General features: G+C 44.1%; 2 protein-coding genes across 11 annotated transcripts in view; one reads left to right on the forward strand and one right to left on the reverse strand.

Annotated features, from left to right (window-relative positions):
- LOC135111165 (T-box transcription factor TBX20-like) overlaps positions 1-17,500 on the reverse strand; it is a 160,030-nt gene that overhangs the window by 95,267 nt on the left and 47,263 nt on the right. For all 7 annotated transcript variants that reach the window (XM_064024209.1, XM_064024207.1, XM_064024204.1 and 4 more), the window contains one exon: positions 14,220-14,508. In XM_064024209.1, coding sequence (XP_063880279.1) covers positions 14,220-14,508 — 289 coding nt within the window. The remainder of the gene's footprint in view (positions 1-14,219; positions 14,509-17,500) is intronic.
- The window catches only part of LOC135111169 (sucrase-isomaltase, intestinal-like), a 195,758-nt gene that overhangs the window by 72,143 nt on the left and 106,115 nt on the right, over positions 1-17,500 (forward strand). For all 4 annotated transcript variants that reach the window (XR_010273588.1, XR_010273579.1, XR_010273578.1 and 1 more), the window contains exon 3: positions 4,760-4,870. The gene's annotated coding sequence lies outside the window, so the exon portion shown is untranslated. The remainder of the gene's footprint in view (positions 1-4,759; positions 4,871-17,500) is intronic.

Below are 17,500 nucleotides of genomic sequence, written 5' to 3' on the forward strand. Positions count from 1 at the left end.
GGATAGTGAGGAAATTAAGAAAACGAAAATTAGGAAAAGAACCAGAAACACGACGATAATGTAGAGAAAGAGGAAGAGGAGGAGGAGTGAAGAAGAAAAGGGAGGAAAAAAAAAGATTGGGTACGGTAAGAAAGAAATGACATTGAAGATAACATGAAAATGAGAAAATGAGAAATTGAAAACAAGTAGAAGGAAGAAACGATGAAAAGGAGTAAGAACAGAGGAGAAAAAAAAGACAAAAGGAAGAGGAGAAGGAGAAAAACAGAACAGTGATGGCATACAAACGAGAAAATGGAGAAAAGTAGACACGGCGACGATGAAAAGGAGAAATAAGAGAAAAAAATAAAAAAAAAACAGAAGGAAAAGATGTAGAAAAATAGGACAAATAAAAGCATACAAACTTGAAAACGAAAAAAAAATAAATAAAATAGATACAACGATGAAAAGTTGGAGGAGAAAAGAAAATAGATGGAAGAAAGATATAAATGAAAATAGGACAAATGAAAAATACGACAATAAAACGAAAAAAAAAATTAGATATAGAGGAATAACAGGACTAAAGGAGAACAAGGATAAACGAAGAGAAGGAGGAAGAAGAGAAAGAGAGAGAGAGAGGCACACAGGTGGAAGTACACACAGGACTCCACCAATCACGGCTAATGCGGGGATGCACACATTCTCACCAGCAATTATATGATAAAAACATTAAGAATTCAACTGAAGGTGTGCTCAGGCCAGACGGAGGCAGCTGGTGTCTTCCCTTACCCCCGAACCTTCCTCCTCCTCCTCCTCCTCCTCCTCCTCACACTCCCATTTAGGTTTTGGGAAGGCGAGGTCCAAGACTTTACCCATTAACCACGTGTTTCATACTCAGGTCGTGTGTGTGTGTGTGTGTGTGTGTGTGTGTGTGTGTGTGTGTGTGTGTGTGTGTGGAGGTAAGCAGTGCAGTCCAGAGGAGCAAAAAATACATGTGCACGTCTTCACATGAATATTTATCCCCTGCATCGTGTATGTGCTCGTGTGTATAATAAATCCACGAGCCAGACTGCATCAGGGAGGAGGACCAGGAGGAGGAGGAGCAGGAGAAGGAGCAGGAGGAGGGAAAGGAAGAGGAAATGGTGTGGAAGGGAGGAGGAAGATGAGTTTTTTTTTTTTTTTTCGTGTGTGTGTGGGAGAGAGAGAGAGAGAGAGAGAGAGAGAGAGAGAGAGAGAGAGAGCCATTTAGCTTCACTGTAGTCATGTACAGTGCCGAGTAAAGGTTCTTATTCGGCAGCTCATCGGAAACTTTTACCCGTGATGTCAACGAACTTCATTAATCCCTTTCGTAAATAGAAGAAGAAAAGAAAAAAATAAAGAAAAGAGCAAATAACATAAAGGAAATACTTCTTTTTTTATCAGTTACCAGACTTATTAAAGAAAGAAAAGAACTATTCATCTGAACATTTCCTCAACACAGCTTCATTCACATACCATTCCTTACACTATCAATACTAAATAACTAAATCATTCATTTTCTCATAATCACCTACAATATTTTAGACACCTATCACTCTACAACAATCTCCTAAATAGATATGTACCCACAACTTTTTATACATTTTTACTACAGTCTCTTAATCAGTTACGTAGCTTAGGAGAGGCAAAATGATCCACCTATTCTCTATTACTGTGTCCATGCCAACCAATTCCCACAATGCTTAGAGTGATAAAGGACAGCCATAGGAATAAAGGGTTAAATGAACGAGCCGTGAGCAAAAGACGAGAGAGAGAGAGAGAGAGAGAGAGAGAGAGAGAGAGAGAGAGAGAGAGAGAGAGAGAGAGAGAGAGAGAGAGAGAGAGAGAGAGAGAGAGAGAGAGATACGAATTTGGAGGTTGAGAGAAGAGGGGGGAAGAGTGGTAGGTGGAGAGGTGAGGGAGGGTGTTAAGGTGGGTAAGGAGGTGAAGGGTTAGGTCCTCCTCCTCCTCCTCCTCCTCCTCTTCCTTCTCCCCGTCCTTTCCGTAGCGGGTTATGATTTTGACAGATGTAAGCGGTGTCGGCGTCCAGTGATCTTGTCTCGTAACTCATGTGCGCTATGTCCTAATGCAGAGTGGTGGTGGTGGTGGTGGTGGTGGTGGTGTCCTATCCTCCTGTTTTATTTTCTCTCGATCCTTATTTATTGATTTTTTTCACTTGCAACCTTTCCTTTATTGCATCCTTGTTTGGTTCTCAGTTCTCTCTCTCTCTCTCTCTCTCTCTCTCTCTCTCTCTCTCTCTCTCTCTCTCTCTCTCTCTCTCTCTCTCTCTCTCTCTCTCTCTCTCTCTCCCGGGGGCCATCATCAGCAGCAGCAGAAGGCAGCATATGGGTCAGATTATGCTAATGTGTTTAGATTCTACAATATATATATTATCCTTCACTTGAGGACCAGCGCGGCCGCAATCTGACCACAGCTCCGCCCGCGCCTCTGTTATTTTATTCGAACGATTGAAGAAGGCGCCCTCTCGATCACCTCTAATACCTATACTTGCGGCGCGCGTATATGTTCAGGCGGTCATTTGTGATTCGTTCTGCACGTCGCTGTTTCGCAGGCGCGGCCGGGGGGTGGGGGAATGGGGGGAGGTGTCAGGCGGGCGGGGTGCGAGGGAGGGAGGGAGTCAAGGAGGAGGTGGGGGTGATGTGAAGGAATGGAATTTAGCGAGTGTGTGTGTGTGTGTGTGTGTGTGTGTGTGTGTGTGTGTGTGTGTGTGTGTGTGTGTGTCAGAAGAGGAGTTTCGCACGATGTTCTCCGCCACACTGCACCACAACACGCCACAACGCCACTATGATACACACACACACACACACACACACACACACACACACACACACACACACACACATGAGTCAGCAGGAACATTATGTGTGTGTGTGTGTGTGTGTGTGTGTGTGTGTGTGTGTGTGTGTGGTTCATTCCACTAATTAACAGGAGGTATTTTTTCTTTAAATTTACTTGTTCATTCTCCTCTTCTAACAGTTCTTCTTGTTCTTGCTCTCGTTCTTTTTCTTCTTTTCCTTGTTATTATTATTATTATCATTATTATTATTATTATTATTATTATTATTATTATTATTATTATTATTATTACTCTGCTGTTGTTGTTATTCATGTTTTTGTTGTTCTTCCCTTTTGTTCTTGTTCTTCTTGTTCTTCTTACTCCTCCTCCTCCTCTTCCTCCTCTTCCTCCTTCTCCTTCTCCTTCTCCTCCTCCTCCTCCTCCTCCTCCTCCTCCTCCTCCTCCTCCTCCTCCTCCTCCTCCTCCTCCTCCTCCTCCTCCTCCTCCTCCTCCTATGCTCTTTAGTGCAGGCGTGCATGATTTCAGAGGAAAGTTTTCATGGGCTGTTAACTTCGATGCCACGCCATTCCTCCTTCATTACCTCATTCTCCCCTTCTTCCTTCCTTCCTTCCTTCCCCTCACCCCTTCACTCTAACCTCCCTTACCTACCTTCCTCCTTCCTGCTTTCATTTCTTCCATTTTATTCTTACTTATTTTCTTTTCCTTCTTTCATTTATTTTTAATTCTCCTCTTCAGTCTTCTTTTCATTCCTTCTGTCTAACTTTTCTTATTTTCCTTCTTCCCTTTCATTATTTGTTATCTTCCTTCTTTACATTCCTTTTGTTTTTCATCTCACCTATCTCGTGTTCTTTCTTTCTTTCTTATAATCGTCCTTGTTGTTTTTTTGTTTTTTTTTATCTTATTTTCCTTTGTTCTATGTTTACCACGGTTATTGTTTTATTTCCTTCCTATCGTCCTCTCGTCATGGTTTCCTTTCTTACTTTCTTTTGTTATGCCTTCATCTTTCTTCCCTTCTTTTCCTCCTATAGTCATTTCTTCATGTCTTCGCCTTATTTTCCTCCGTTCTTCTTCTTTTTCCATCTTTCTTCATGTCTCCCTTTCGTTATTTTATCTCCTTGCATCTCGTCTATCCATCTTTCTTACATTTTTTTTCCCCAGCCATCATTTCTTCATATCCCCGTTTCAGTATTTCCTTTCAACCTTTCTCCCTCTCTCTCTCTCGTATTCCTATATCGTGACATTTATCCGTAAACACGTGACATTACACTAGTTTCCTATGTATTTCAATAGTTCTTTCTCCCTCCTTTCTTGTGCAGAGCGTTGCGTGTGTCCAAAGCGTACATACTTAATATAGGGGACAGGTGTATGTGTCGTACCTGTGAACCGTGCGCTGTTACAGGTATACGGTATATTAAGCCGTATTGTTTCTCGGAGGACCGTGACTCGTGATTCTGATGTATTATGTATGGAATGCGGTATATTTTCGCTTACTTATGCGTCCGTGTTTACGTATTTTTTATGGTTGGCAGTTGTGGTGGTCGGTGTACTGTGTGTTTGTGTGTGTGTGTGTATGTGTGTGACTGGTTGGTTATCTGTCTGTGGTTCTTGGTATGTCTGTCTGATTATCTGTCTTGATGGGTGGCTGTCTGTCTGCGTTTGGTTCTGTTTTGTTATGTTTTGGTTGTCTGTGCAGTTCAGTGGATGGTTGGATGTTGTTTGTATATCTACCTCTTCTTCTTAGTGTATGTCTGTGTCTTCTGTTTGTAAATGTCTTTCTGTATCCATCTGTCCATCTGACTACCTATGTATCTATCAGTTTATCTATCTGTCTATCTGTCTGTTTATCTATCTATCTGTCTGTCTGTCAAAATATCTATCTACTAACCATCCATCTATCTATCTGTCCATCTTGGAATGCGCCTCACTCCTCCATTTCCTCCTCCACAGTGGTGGCGGTGAGTGAGGCGCGAACCAGACACAACAAGACCTTTCAGCAGCTCGTTGGAGGCACGAATCTGGCTGTGGCCGCGGCGCCTGATGGGTGTTGCAGCCCTCAAGGTGAGAGAGAGAGAGAGAGAGAGAGAGAGAGAGAGAGAGAGAGAGAGAGAGAGAGAGAGAGAGAGAGAGAGAGATACAAAAAAAAAGAAATAAAGTAAAATAAATAAATAAATAGTAATATTGATTCTTTTATATATGATATGTACAGATTGTAAAGAGATAAGGAAACCTCACCACACCTTATCTGAGTCTGCCCTGACTACCAATTCATCATTTTATCGTGTAAGGAAACTGGTGAATGCTTAGCCAACACTTCAGACTATGACGCTCTCAGCAATTGCAAACTCAACTTGTCTGGCTGCCTCTACACGTACTCTACTCTGCATAGTGAGTTTGTTAGGCTGCCGCATCTGGCTAAACACATTCCTATCGCCACGTTTCACTCCCGCTGTTTGTCGCTCAATAATAGGTATTAATAGTATCTCTGCCTGCCTCTGTATCTTCTGCTTTCTACGACTGGAAGTTTTCAAGACACTTATCCCCAAACTTTTCATGATTATTTTCAGTGTTTAGGGACTGGCACTCTTGTGGGCCTTTTTTAAAACCTTTATTCACCGTAGTCGGTTTCCCCTTACATAAAAAAAAAAATTAACAGTAAATCATAACAGTGCCTAACAAAAGGGTTAAAGTTTGCAGCTGCCTAGAGATAGGATGGTGTGCTGCTGCTGCTGCCGCCACCACGCTCGGCTGCCCTGCACGTGCTGGCGGCAAGCAGTGACTCCCACCCTGATGAACACCCTGGTTATGATTCACGCAGCCACCACCATTTTCCCTCCGCGTCCCGTGAAGCTTTTGTGGAGGTGCCGGTGAAAATAATGAAGATTGAGGAAAGAAAAAAGTTAGCTTGGATATTCGCTTTATAAGTTAGTCTACGTAGTGATCATTATAATCATCTACCTTTTTGTTGATTTCTTTTTATGCTCCCCATTTTTTTTTCTCCCTCGTCCTCTCTCGAAAGGATGCATCAGTGGTACTTAGAGAGAGAGAGAGAGAGAGAGAGAGAGAGAGAGAGAGAGAGAGAGAGAGAGAGAGAGAGAGAGAGAGAGAGATACAATATTAAACAGAACAGGAGAAAAACTAAGAGTAAAGTATATTAGTTAAGATAATGTAACTAATCAGAGAGACTTTTTCCTCCTCCTCCTCCTCCTCCTCCTCCTCCTCCTCCTCCTCCTCCTCCTCCTCCTCCTCCTCCTCGTCTTCTTCATCCTCTTTCTTCTCTTTCCGTCACCTCCCTTCTCCTGCCTCGCCTCCGCCTCCCGAAGCAGGTGACCTCACAAATATTACCTGTCACTTTATTCCTTGGTCACTTTTTTCCCCCTCACTCATCTCCTTTTTTGTATCTTTCTGCTTGTATGTCTGTGTGTCTGTTTTTTTTTTTTCTTCGTATTTTAATTCCTCCCCCTACTCTATCTCTCTTTTCTTCTTTCTCTTTCTCTCGTTCATCTTTTACTCCCTTCCACTCCTTCCCACTCTTCCTCCTCTTCCTCCCTCCTCCTCCTCTTCCTGTATCCTCCCCCTCTCCCCAGTGCCCATATCCCCGAAAAGCAATGTGAAATAATCCTCTGCACAAAAAATATCTTTACTTTTTTTATTTTTTTCGCCCAACTAAAAACACACACACACACTAGGGAGCATTTCCAAGATTTAAGCATTTATCGAATTAATTTAACCACGACTTAAAAAAATAGACCTAACTTATCTCTATACATATACATAATGCCCTTACCACCCTCCCTTCCCTCCACTCCCTCCCTCCCTCCCTGACTAACCCTCTCCTTCCTTTCCTCCCCTTTCCTCCCTCTGACCCTCTCTCCCTCCTCACCTCAACACACCACCTGCAGCAGCACAAGCCCCTCCCTCCCCAAGTCTTATACCCCATCCCCCTTCATCCCCTCAGCCCCCTCAGCCCCACGGTCTCTGGAGGGGGGACGGGGGGGTAACGCTCCCGGAATAATACACTTCCCGGCCGGCCAAGCCATAATGTGGACCAATAAATTCAGTCATATTAATCCCGGCCCCACACCTTGTCGTCAGCGGCGCGCCATAAAGGCAGGCTTGCCGCTCTTCACTCGTTAATTCGTAAATTTTCTCCGCCAAAGGCAATTACAGCGTGCAATATTAATTAGTGAGGGCGAGGAGGTGGAGGAAGAGGAGGAGGAGGAGGAGTAGGAGGAGGATGGTGGTGGGGGAGATATGAGTACGAGGAGGAGGTAGTGGTGGAGGAGCAGGTGTGTGTGTGTGTGTGTGTGTGTGTGTGTGTGTGTGTCTGAAGTGCACAGGAAGTCCAGAGAGGTACGCACTGGATGGCAGGAGGTCCGTAGAATGGAAGGAAAAGAGGTCGATGGGTGAGAGGTGGGCTGGGTGTACTAAGGCATGAGTGAAAGGGAGGCGAGGGCGGGCAGTGGGTGGCTGGGTCCATTGTGGGGCTGGTTGGGGGGGTAGTGGGGCGGGGTGGGCTGCATTACGGGAGGGAGTGGGCAGGAAGGGTTGTGGGTGTAATTTGATAATTGCCCTTTTTTTTTTAATTCGATGTAATTTCTTGTACAATTTCCTTTTTTTGCCGGGAAGAAATGTTTTATAAATTTTCGCATCGTTCCCATGGAGAAGTTCTGACGGTGGTGGTGGTGGTGGTGGTGGTAGTGGTGGTGGTGGTGCCCTGTGCTGTGTGGGGCTGCGGGCACGTCACGACTCCGGGTCTGCACAAAGGAAGACAGACCTCCGGGTGACAGCTGTGCCTTTCAGTGTAAATATTACCAGTCTTGTATTCTTAACTGCTCTAAACTCTCATTACGACAGTTTTGAAAGGCCACAGAGATAATTAGTCGGGTTCTCATGAGGGTTTTGCCTATTAATAATGCAGAGTTTTTTTTTTTTTTTTTTTTTGTATAATTTCCGCTAAAATCTGAAAAAAAAAAAACTCTTGAAAATTCCAGTGACTTCCACTACAGCCTGTTAATTAAAAAGCGGTCGAGTGAAGACTTTGAAACATTTGAGAAACGCTCCGTAAACCCACACATTTTCTGGAGTTGTTGATCATAGAAAATTAAATAAAGTAAGGGCGAAATTTAAGGAAAAAAAAACAACTCTCGGTATCAAAGTTGAGATACATGCGGCCCTTGTGAAGAGAAACTCAAACAAAACGCGGCACTAATGTGAAATGAGACAACTGAAGGAGGCAGTGACATTTCTTCCCTGTTATCTCTCTCATGGTTGGTTTGTGTCTGACAGCTTTGTTTCTGATACAGCATTTTTCTTCTGTTACAGTATAATCTGCTGTTTCATTATTAATATTTGTCAGAAGAATCTCTCTATGGCATTATCGCTATCAGGTTAACCTCCCTTCTGTTACAGCATTTCACTTCTACTACAGTATTACTTTTCCATTTCGTTATTAATTTATTTCAGTATTATCCTCCCATTACTGAACCGCTCTTGTATTGCAGTTACCTTTCCATTACAGTATTTCCTTGCTTGTTTCTTTTCTATCTACCACCTTTATCTTCACTTGTGGGATAGAGAGCAGAGGATGCAATGAGAAATACTGTTAAAAGACATTTCGTGTATACTCGTGGGTACGTTAGTGGAGAGAGAGAGAGAGAGAGAGAGAGAGAGAGAGAGAGAGAGAGAGAGAGAGAGAGTTAACGCACGCAGGTAAGGTTCGTGGTGGGCATTGACGGAGTTGTCGGGGCGGCACTGAAATGTTTGTCTATAAAGTTTATGGAAAGTTGATACTCTCGCTACATGTTCGATATTTACTCCATCGATTCACGCTCGCAGGCTGGCAGGCACACACACACACACACACACACACACACACACACACACACACACACACACACACACACACACACACACACACACACACACACACACACACACACACACACACACACGAAAATGAAGACAACGTACGTACATATGAAGAATTTAAACAACACTTTACATAAATCTTTATAACACATTGAACCCGAGTGATGGCAGGCAGTCATCTGAGTGGCGAGTTGTGTGTGTGTGCGTGTGTGTGAGTGTGGGTGGGTGAGTGTATTACAAGCCTTCTTTCACCTCGGCCACGCAGCTTAAGCCAGTCGTACCAGACACACGTAATCCACTAATGTATTACTTAAATTATCCATTACAGAACAATGAGAAAGGACGCAATAAAGTGAACGAGCCGAACACACTATTAATAAACAAGTGGGCCATTGAATTTTAATGGGCAAATATAGGAAGGAAAAAAGGGGAAGTGAAAGGGGCAATTAGAAATATTTATGGGTATATGGAAAGTTACATTTGTTTGTTTTTCCTGCTTTTATTTATTGATTTATTTTATTTCTTGTTTTATCATCACTGTTCGTCTTCTTTCATTGGTGGTTTTCCATTATGCGTACAGCCAATGAGAATGCTTGAAATGAAGGATGAAAGTGTTGATATTAATGGTGTGTGTGTGTGTGTGTGTGTGTGTGTGTGTGTGTGTGTGTGTGTGTGTGTGTGTGTGTGTGTGTGTGACCATTTACTTGTGTCTCGCGGATTTTTTAAGAGTTTTGCTTCATCTTCGTGCGATTTTATGAGACTAAGAGAAAGAGAAGGAGAGAAGGGAACAAGGGAAAGAAAAGAAAGACAGGGGAAAAGTGCGGTTTGAATTAATAGTAGTAGTTGTAGTAGAAGTAAAAGTAGTATTAGTAGTAATTTATATCATTATTTAGTTGTTATATCAATGTTTTCTTCTGTATCAGTATTTACCCTCGTTGTCTGAAGCATTCTTATAACATCACCTGAAACACCTAAAACAGTCTCATTACCTGACTAACTCCCATTGCTCGCTTTTAATTCAGAATATAAAACTCTTATTATTATTCCACCCAAGTCATTTTTCACGTATATAATTTCCTTGTCATGTATTACGGAGAGTCTCACTGATGCACGACTGCTCACTCCCCAACACTGCCCCTGGAAACTCACTGCTGCTACCATTGTCAATTTTCATGCTGACATTTCCAGGGAGCCGATGCGTGACGCTGTGCAGTCCTTGGCGCACATTAATATTTCCAGTCTCAAGGCCACTTTCTGACCTTTCCATGCCTTCTAAAAACACAGAATACCAGCCCTGCTCTGCGTGGCCGTGACTCCCACCGGAACCAACCTCCTTGCTGCGTGTCTGAATTTCTTTCGTCTTGAAGCGAGATATTTCACACCACTCGAATTTGATGTTATTATGACTTTATTGGCTTTATTTTAATGTTTGGTAACCGAAAGATGATGTTATGTGTAAATGCCTGAGAGTTAGAAACCATTGGTCTGAAAAATGTGAAAAGAGAAAAGAAAAAAAAACTGGATCATAGCGGCTGTGTTGGACAGTTTGTTTTTATTAGCAGCAGCAGCAGCAGCAGTAGTAGTAGTAGTAGTAGTAGTAGTAGTAGTAGTAGTAGTAGTAGTAGTAGTAGCAGCACCAGCAGCAGCAAAATACTGTTATTAATGTTTGCTGCTGCTATCACTAGTGTTGCTATTTTTATTCGTTGCAGCTACGAGTAGTATTGGTATTGGTGGTGGTGGTGGTGGTCATGGTGGTGGTGGTAGTGGTAGTGGCGGTAGTGGTAGTGGTATTGGTGGTGGTGGTGGAGGTAGTATAGCAACAACAGTATCAGTAAGCAGCATGCAGTATTAGTATTGGAAGCAGTAGCAGCAAGAGCAGTGGCAGCGGTGGCAGTACGTAGTAATACCAGTCAATGCCAGTTTGCACCATTTTGCGGCGCGCCTGGTGTTAACAAGGCTGGCCTCGTAAATATAAAGGGGGCAATGGCGGCATAACTCACCCTCCATTATCCGCGATGGTGACAGCTATTGGAAAGAAATTTGATCCCGATATATGGAGAGAGTGGCGGTGATGGTAGCGGTGATGGTAGCGGTGATGGTAGCGGTGTAGGGAAACTGGCGGCGTAGTGGAGGCTGGTGACGCAGGAAGAACAGGAAGAGGTGGAGTAGGTGGTGAAGAATATGACTGATTTTTCACCCCTTCCCATCCTTCCATCCCACCCATCTTCCCTCCCTCTAGCACCTCTCCTTCCCCTCCCATCCCCCCATCCTTCGCCCTGCTAGCACCTCTCCTTCCCCATCGCCAGGTGAGAGGCAAGTCTTCCGTGCCACGACACAGTAGGTGGCTTTCCTTCTGAACTCAAACAGAAGACTCTCCACCAGGGTTCGATTCACGGGGACTTAAATTAGAAGGTTGTCAACACTGCCGCTGCGACACACACACACACACACACACACACACACACACACACACACACACACACACACACACACACACACACACACACACACACACACACACACACACACACACACACACACACACACACAAGTACATGTAAAGCTAACGGTTCCCATTAAATTTTCAAAGGCACAATTTTACCTAAGTGCTTCAGGTTAATGTCGATTTCGTTTATTACATCTTTCATCTTTTTTTTTTTTCCTTTCTTTCTCACTTTTTTTTTTTTTTTTTTTAACGTGAGAATTGGCACTTCGGTTTAAGGAATGCTAGTTCGATGTGTATTTGTACATATGTATTTCAAACAGTGGCAAAGTTGATATATTCCGTAAAATGCAAATACTCTTTCGCCTTGTATATTATTTTTTTTTCTTTCAGTTTGTCTGTATGTATGCATGTATGTCTGCCTGTCCGCCTGTTATATTTGTTTAGCTCGTCCGTTTGTTTATTTATCTGTCAGTGTTTTTTATAGTCTCTCTCTCTCTCTCTCTCTCTCTCTCTCTCTCTCTCTCTCTCTCTCTCTCTCTCTCTCTCTCTCTCTCTCTCTCTCTCTCTCTCTCTCTCTCTCTCTCTCTCTCTCTCTCTCTCTCGGAGGTCTTGCCGGGATTTCGGAAACTCAGTCCAAGTTAATCCCATCTTCGCAGTCCGCCTCGATCCCCTTCCTTGGTGACCCCGTGAGAGAGAGAGAGAGAGAGAGAGAGAGAGGAGAGAGGAAGTGATCACCATAAGACGTTCTCTCTCTCTATCTTCACCCGTTCTTCCCTTCCTCCCCTGGTCGTTAAGAGGGAAGCCGGAGCGGAAAAATGCGCAGGGAACAGTCTTTGGTTTAGTTCATATATCTGGGGTGGTTTAATCTCCTTTTCTGCAATGTGGAGGATTGTTATTTTCCCGTCTTAAGTTGTTTTCCCGTCAGGTGGTGGTGGTGGTGGTGGTGGTGGTGGTGGTGGTGGTGGTAATAATGTACTCTTTATATCTTACTGCTTCTTCCTTGTGTGTGTGTGTGTGTGTGTGTGTGTTTCTGTTATATGTTATGCTAGTCTGTTTGTTTCTTAGTATCTTTGCATGTGTCTATATTCACGTCTCTTCTCTCTCTCTCTCTCTCTCTCTCTCTCTCTCTCTCTCTCTCTCTCTCTCTCTCTCTCTCTCTCTCTCTCTCTCTCTCTCTCGTCTCAAATTCTTGACTCGCTCTTGTCTAAACGCCACTCTGTCTTCACATTTGTCCTTGTTTTTATCCTCCCCGCACAGACAAATACAGGGGACGAAAAAAAGGAAGACAGACAGAGAGAGAGAGAGAGAGAGAGAGAGAGAGAGAGAGAGAGAGAGAGAGAGAGAGGGAGTAGCTCAGTTTCTTCCGCCTGTCGATTGTAACCATATTTTTTGGGTGACGTCACTTAGACCGCCACGTTTGGCTTCCCCTTGAGATAGGCGCCAGGAGACGACACTCGGAACGCCGAGGTACAGAAGGAGGGGAGTCCAGGCCGTGTTTGTGTACGCCTGCCTGATTGCCTGCTTGTCTTCCCGCCTGGCGACACACGGGAAGAGCAATGCTGTTTGTTCAGTGCTGTGGCGTGCCCGAGAATGAATGTTGTTTGTGTTGATTTGGTGATACGTGAAAATTTGTTGTCTCCTCTTGTGTTTTCCTTGCCTTTAGTGTTGCTAGTGGTGGTAGTGGTGGTGGTGGTGGTGGTGGTGTTTGGCAGGGGTATATATATTTTTTTTCATTCGTGTTTTGAATTCGTCTATCATTTTCTCGACGTATGACTCACTAATTTCTAAGGCAAATATGTTGGTGGTGAATATTTGCGGTTTCTTCAGTTATTTTCATGTCATTAGCAGTGTTAACGAGGTGTTTGCGTCACCGTTCGTGTTTCAGGATTTGTTTTCTTTCATCAGAGTATAAGTTTTCTTCGATAGCTCATTCCTGTAATATTGAGGCAAGAAAAGAACTGTTCGAAATTCACAGAAGCAACTTGCAACGTTCCTGAATGCTGAGGAAGAAAAACTGGACAGGGACCGGAAGCCAAGTGTGGTCAGGGCGGCGAGCCAGGCCATGGATGAGGGTGAGGCGGGTGTTCAGTCAGCTTCCAGTTTTTGTTCGTCCAGTCAACAGGTTTCTAGTCTTTCAGTGAGTGAGGTGGCCATTCCCTGCCTGACTCAGCTGTACTTACTTCATGTTCAAGCCATAGTTGTCGTTCCACTTAAGTGTTGCACTGAACTACATAAGTATTTTATTTCTTCTTACACAACGGATATTATAGAGCAATTTTCTCTTCTGTACAGTTCAGGTAGCCCAACAAGGTGTGTCGTAAATTATATCAAGTTGCTATACTCGTACTTTGTGAAATAATTCCTCGTTGTGGTGGAGAGCGCCATGTTATAGCGAGAGGCGGCGTGAGGCGAGCATAAATCAGCAGGTTGGTGCTTCGGAGCGTGTCAGAAGCTGCTTGCCTGACTGACTGCCCGGCCGATCATCCCCTAATAAGTCTTGTCGTGCATCCAAACTACACGTTGCTGTCATGATTACTGACAGCAACACTCTCAAGTGACAAAAGATACGATTAGTGGCGTAAACCACGGCCCGCACCTTTGCTGTGTGCCGCCCCTCGCCGCCCTGGTGTGCCGCGGTGTGACCCTCGTCAAGATGGCCGCCGTCAGCCAGACACTCACCCTCCGCCTCACTTCCAGGTACTCACTTCGTGGTGCACCTCGTCGCCGTGCTCATCCTTTCTCTTTTCATGTCACTAATACATATGTGAGAGAGAGAGAGAGAGAGAGAGAGAGAGAGAGAGAGAGAGAGAGAGAGAGAGAGAGAGAGAGAGAGAGAGAGAGAGAGAGAGAGAGAGAGAGAGAGAGAGAGAGAGAGATACACGAGTACACAAATATGAAATAACTTCCTTTACCGATGATATTGAATATTTTGAAGTCTCAGGAGCGGCAGATTTCCGTGAAGGAAAAAATACACAACAAGAACGAGTAAGTCGTTGGCCGACGAGGCCCCGGCAGTCCCGCCAGTGTGGACAGGTGTGAACAGGAGTGGGCAGGTGTGGAAAAGTGTGCGGCACTAGCAGAGCACAGACTTACCTGCCAGTCTTGGTGATGATCATCTCGGTGCCCAGGTCGTGGAATTTCTCCCACAGTTCCTTGGTCTCCAGATAGCAGGTGACGCCCCTCAGGTCCTCACAGTTACAGGAGCCCTCCAGCCGCGCCCTCTTAGAGTCCCGCCCGTCTGAGGAGGACGTGGTGCTCTTGGGGCTCGTGGCGTTGTCCGGGTCATCCTTTGAGGCGTCCGAGGAGGAAGTCACTTCCTGCGGCTCTTGGTCGTCGTCGGGCAGCGAGAGGGGCCGCGGCGAGGGCGTCCGCGACAACTTGCCTGAAAGGAGCCAAGAAAATATCCATTAACATCTTGGGGAAGTTTTGCTTTCTCATCATTACGAATCACTGTTGAGACATAATCGCGTTATGTGGTTTTTCTGCCTCAAGGTAATTAGAGATGGAAAGAAAATTTAAACGTGGGAAGCTGAAAAGGACTCAAGCACGGAATTATTACATATTGCAAGAGTACGTAAGAAGGAACATGCAAAAGTGTGTAATTCTGTGTAATACCCGCTGCGCCTGTCATGTTACTTCTCTCTGGCCGCCGCAACGCCGCAAGACACAGCGGCTAAAAGTGTTGCTCGCGCCTCGTCCTCAGGCAGAAAGACACGGCCGTTCGCAGAGCAGGCGGCGGTACTTATGGGGACGTTTAAAAGAGCGAAAAAGAAAAATACCCTCTGAGGTGCCAGTCACAAAATAAATGTCAAAAGATCATCCAAAATTGGAGGATAAGTGTCATGAAACCTCCCTGTAGAAAGAGTTCATACGTGTGTGTAACTACCGACTATCTAACTACCGACTATCAGTGTTTCCGTATTCATTATCCAGCCAGTTTCCATGCGATATTGATTACGCAGACTTTATAACTGCATGAGCTCACAATTCGCTAGTTTGCGGTAAATAATCCTGACCTTGCAGCCTTTGTGCGTTGATATGATTGGTCTTGGCAGTCGCAGGTTTTGCAGTAATACTATTTATTATTCAAAATTAGCGTTGGACAGATCTTGTTTATGAAGTTTTAATGCCACGAAAGGGAAGTGTAATGATTACCTCTGAATACTTCGAGTGCATTAGTGGTGACGTATGAACGAAGCTTAGTTTGAAAATGCAGCGTTAGATGCTGCAAATACTTGTATTTCTATACTTATGTTTGCTTTACATTTGCATAATTCCTGACTTATTCTCTCTCTCTCTCTCTCTCTCTCTCTCTCTCTCTCTCTCTCTCTCTCTCTCTCTCTCTCTCTCTCTCTCTCTCTCTCTCTCTCTCTCTCTCTCTCTCTCTCGTTTTGCTTTTTCTTTGCAGTACTAGAAATATTTAAAAGATTTACTCTATCACTGGTATCTTAGCTGTTCACAACTAGTCTCCCATCAATTTCAAAACTTCTAGTCGTTTTCTACACTGGATTTCATTTTCCGTCATGTAACACCTTCACTATCTTGTAGAAGTCCACCAGAGCGCTCAGGTTGTCTACCTAAGGGATCAGAAAATTCCTAGCTCACTTTTGTCCGCAATGCAATTGTATGGTTCCCCAAATCAAGGTAATTAATTCACGCGTCTCTCAGGTACACCACCAAGCAGTGAGGTGGGCGTGGTGATGTGTAGAAATGAATGTCTCTCTCTACTGCCGTGCTGGATGACGGGCGTGAATGACTGCAGTCTTCATTACCAAGATTCTCTACCTGATTAATTGACTAGTTTGTGACTCACCATTTCTTTTCTCATGACGTTGAAAGCAACCAACAGTTAAGTGATGGTTGAGCAGTAAATATCAGCGAGGGATGTGCAAGAAAACTATATGAGCAGGATCTGGTGGGTAAGAAACCTTTATTGAGGTTCTAAAAGTAACTATGTTGGTCACGATCCTGTTGGACTGTAGCCTTATTTACTGATAAATGACGGAATTCTATCAATTAAGATTTCTGAAAATCTCTTCTTGCAAACCACGATCATGGCTGCTGCGCTGCATTGCTGATCTGGCTGTGCCTTATCGCAGAGTAAATCGTATGGACTTCTTTGCTTTTAAGGGTTTATTGAAGTCTTTTTATAACTAATCCTTCAGGGTCAGAGCTTAAATTCTTGCTTATCATACTCAACTGCTTTTTGCATCACATTATCTGGCGCAGTGTGAAGTCGTGCATGCTTGCGGTGGTGGCATTATCTGTGCCAGGCCTGAGTGTCGCTGTGAAAGTGTTATGGCGGTGCTCGGCGTTCATTAACAAGCCATCCCTATTATGTGTCAATGATCCAATTCCACAAGTAATTTGCTTTTTGCTGTTGATAATTCCTTGAAATTCCTAAGTAAGGAATTTGGTGTTCTTGCTGTAGTGGTGCAGCCATGAGTGTACAGTTTATATATCATTTTGTTTGTTTGTTTATTTATTTATTCATTTTTGTTGCAGTGCACTGAGTGGACAGTTGTGTAGGAATGCACGTCTTCTTTGACCAGTTAAGTGTGTTTCGACTAGCTACGCTTTCTTCTCCATTGAATAACTTATATTTTTTATCCTATGCAATAAAATCGTCCATTACGTTATTGTACATCTTACTTCACTTGACTCCATGAAAGGTACTTATTGCCTTTAATCCTTGCGTTACCTTATCCAACAGAATTACATGTACTTCTCAACATTTACTTTTAAGGCCCTTGTCCCCATCCCCCACCTCACACTCCACCAGTAAACACCTTAACGCTTTCATTGGACTTTTAACTCAGATGTGATACAGGAATGTTATCATCCTTTTGAAGAGCGGTGACAAGACACTTTCCTTTGGCGGTGCTTCACTAGCCGCGCCCCGAACCGTCGCCAGCAGACAGCGCACGCACTGCACCCGTAACGCGCTTGTACCTCTTGAGCAGCTCACCGACACGACAGAGACGGGGAGGGTGACAGACTTAAGTAGGTAGACAGAAATAGACGGACAGAAGGAGAAGGGGAGGAAGGCAGCAGATATACAGACAAAGATAGACAGACAGACAGAGAGAGAAAGAGAGAGAGGAGGGGGACAGTTACATAGAGAGACAGACATATAAATGGATAGACAGATAGATTGCAGACAGATGGAAATAGGCAGACAAACGGACAGATAAAGAAAAAAGGGAAGCAAAAAGACAAATAAGAGGAACAAATAAACAGACTGGAATGGAGATTGACAGACGAAATAGCAGAGAGAGAGAGAGAGAGAGAGAGAGAGAGAGAGAGAAACACACACACACACACACACACACACACACACACACACACACACACACCTGGTAAGCGAGTTCGGA

This window comes from Scylla paramamosain, chromosome 21 (assembly GCF_035594125.1).
Source record: "Scylla paramamosain isolate STU-SP2022 chromosome 21, ASM3559412v1, whole genome shotgun sequence".
Taxonomy (NCBI): domain Eukaryota; kingdom Metazoa; phylum Arthropoda; class Malacostraca; order Decapoda; family Portunidae; genus Scylla; species Scylla paramamosain.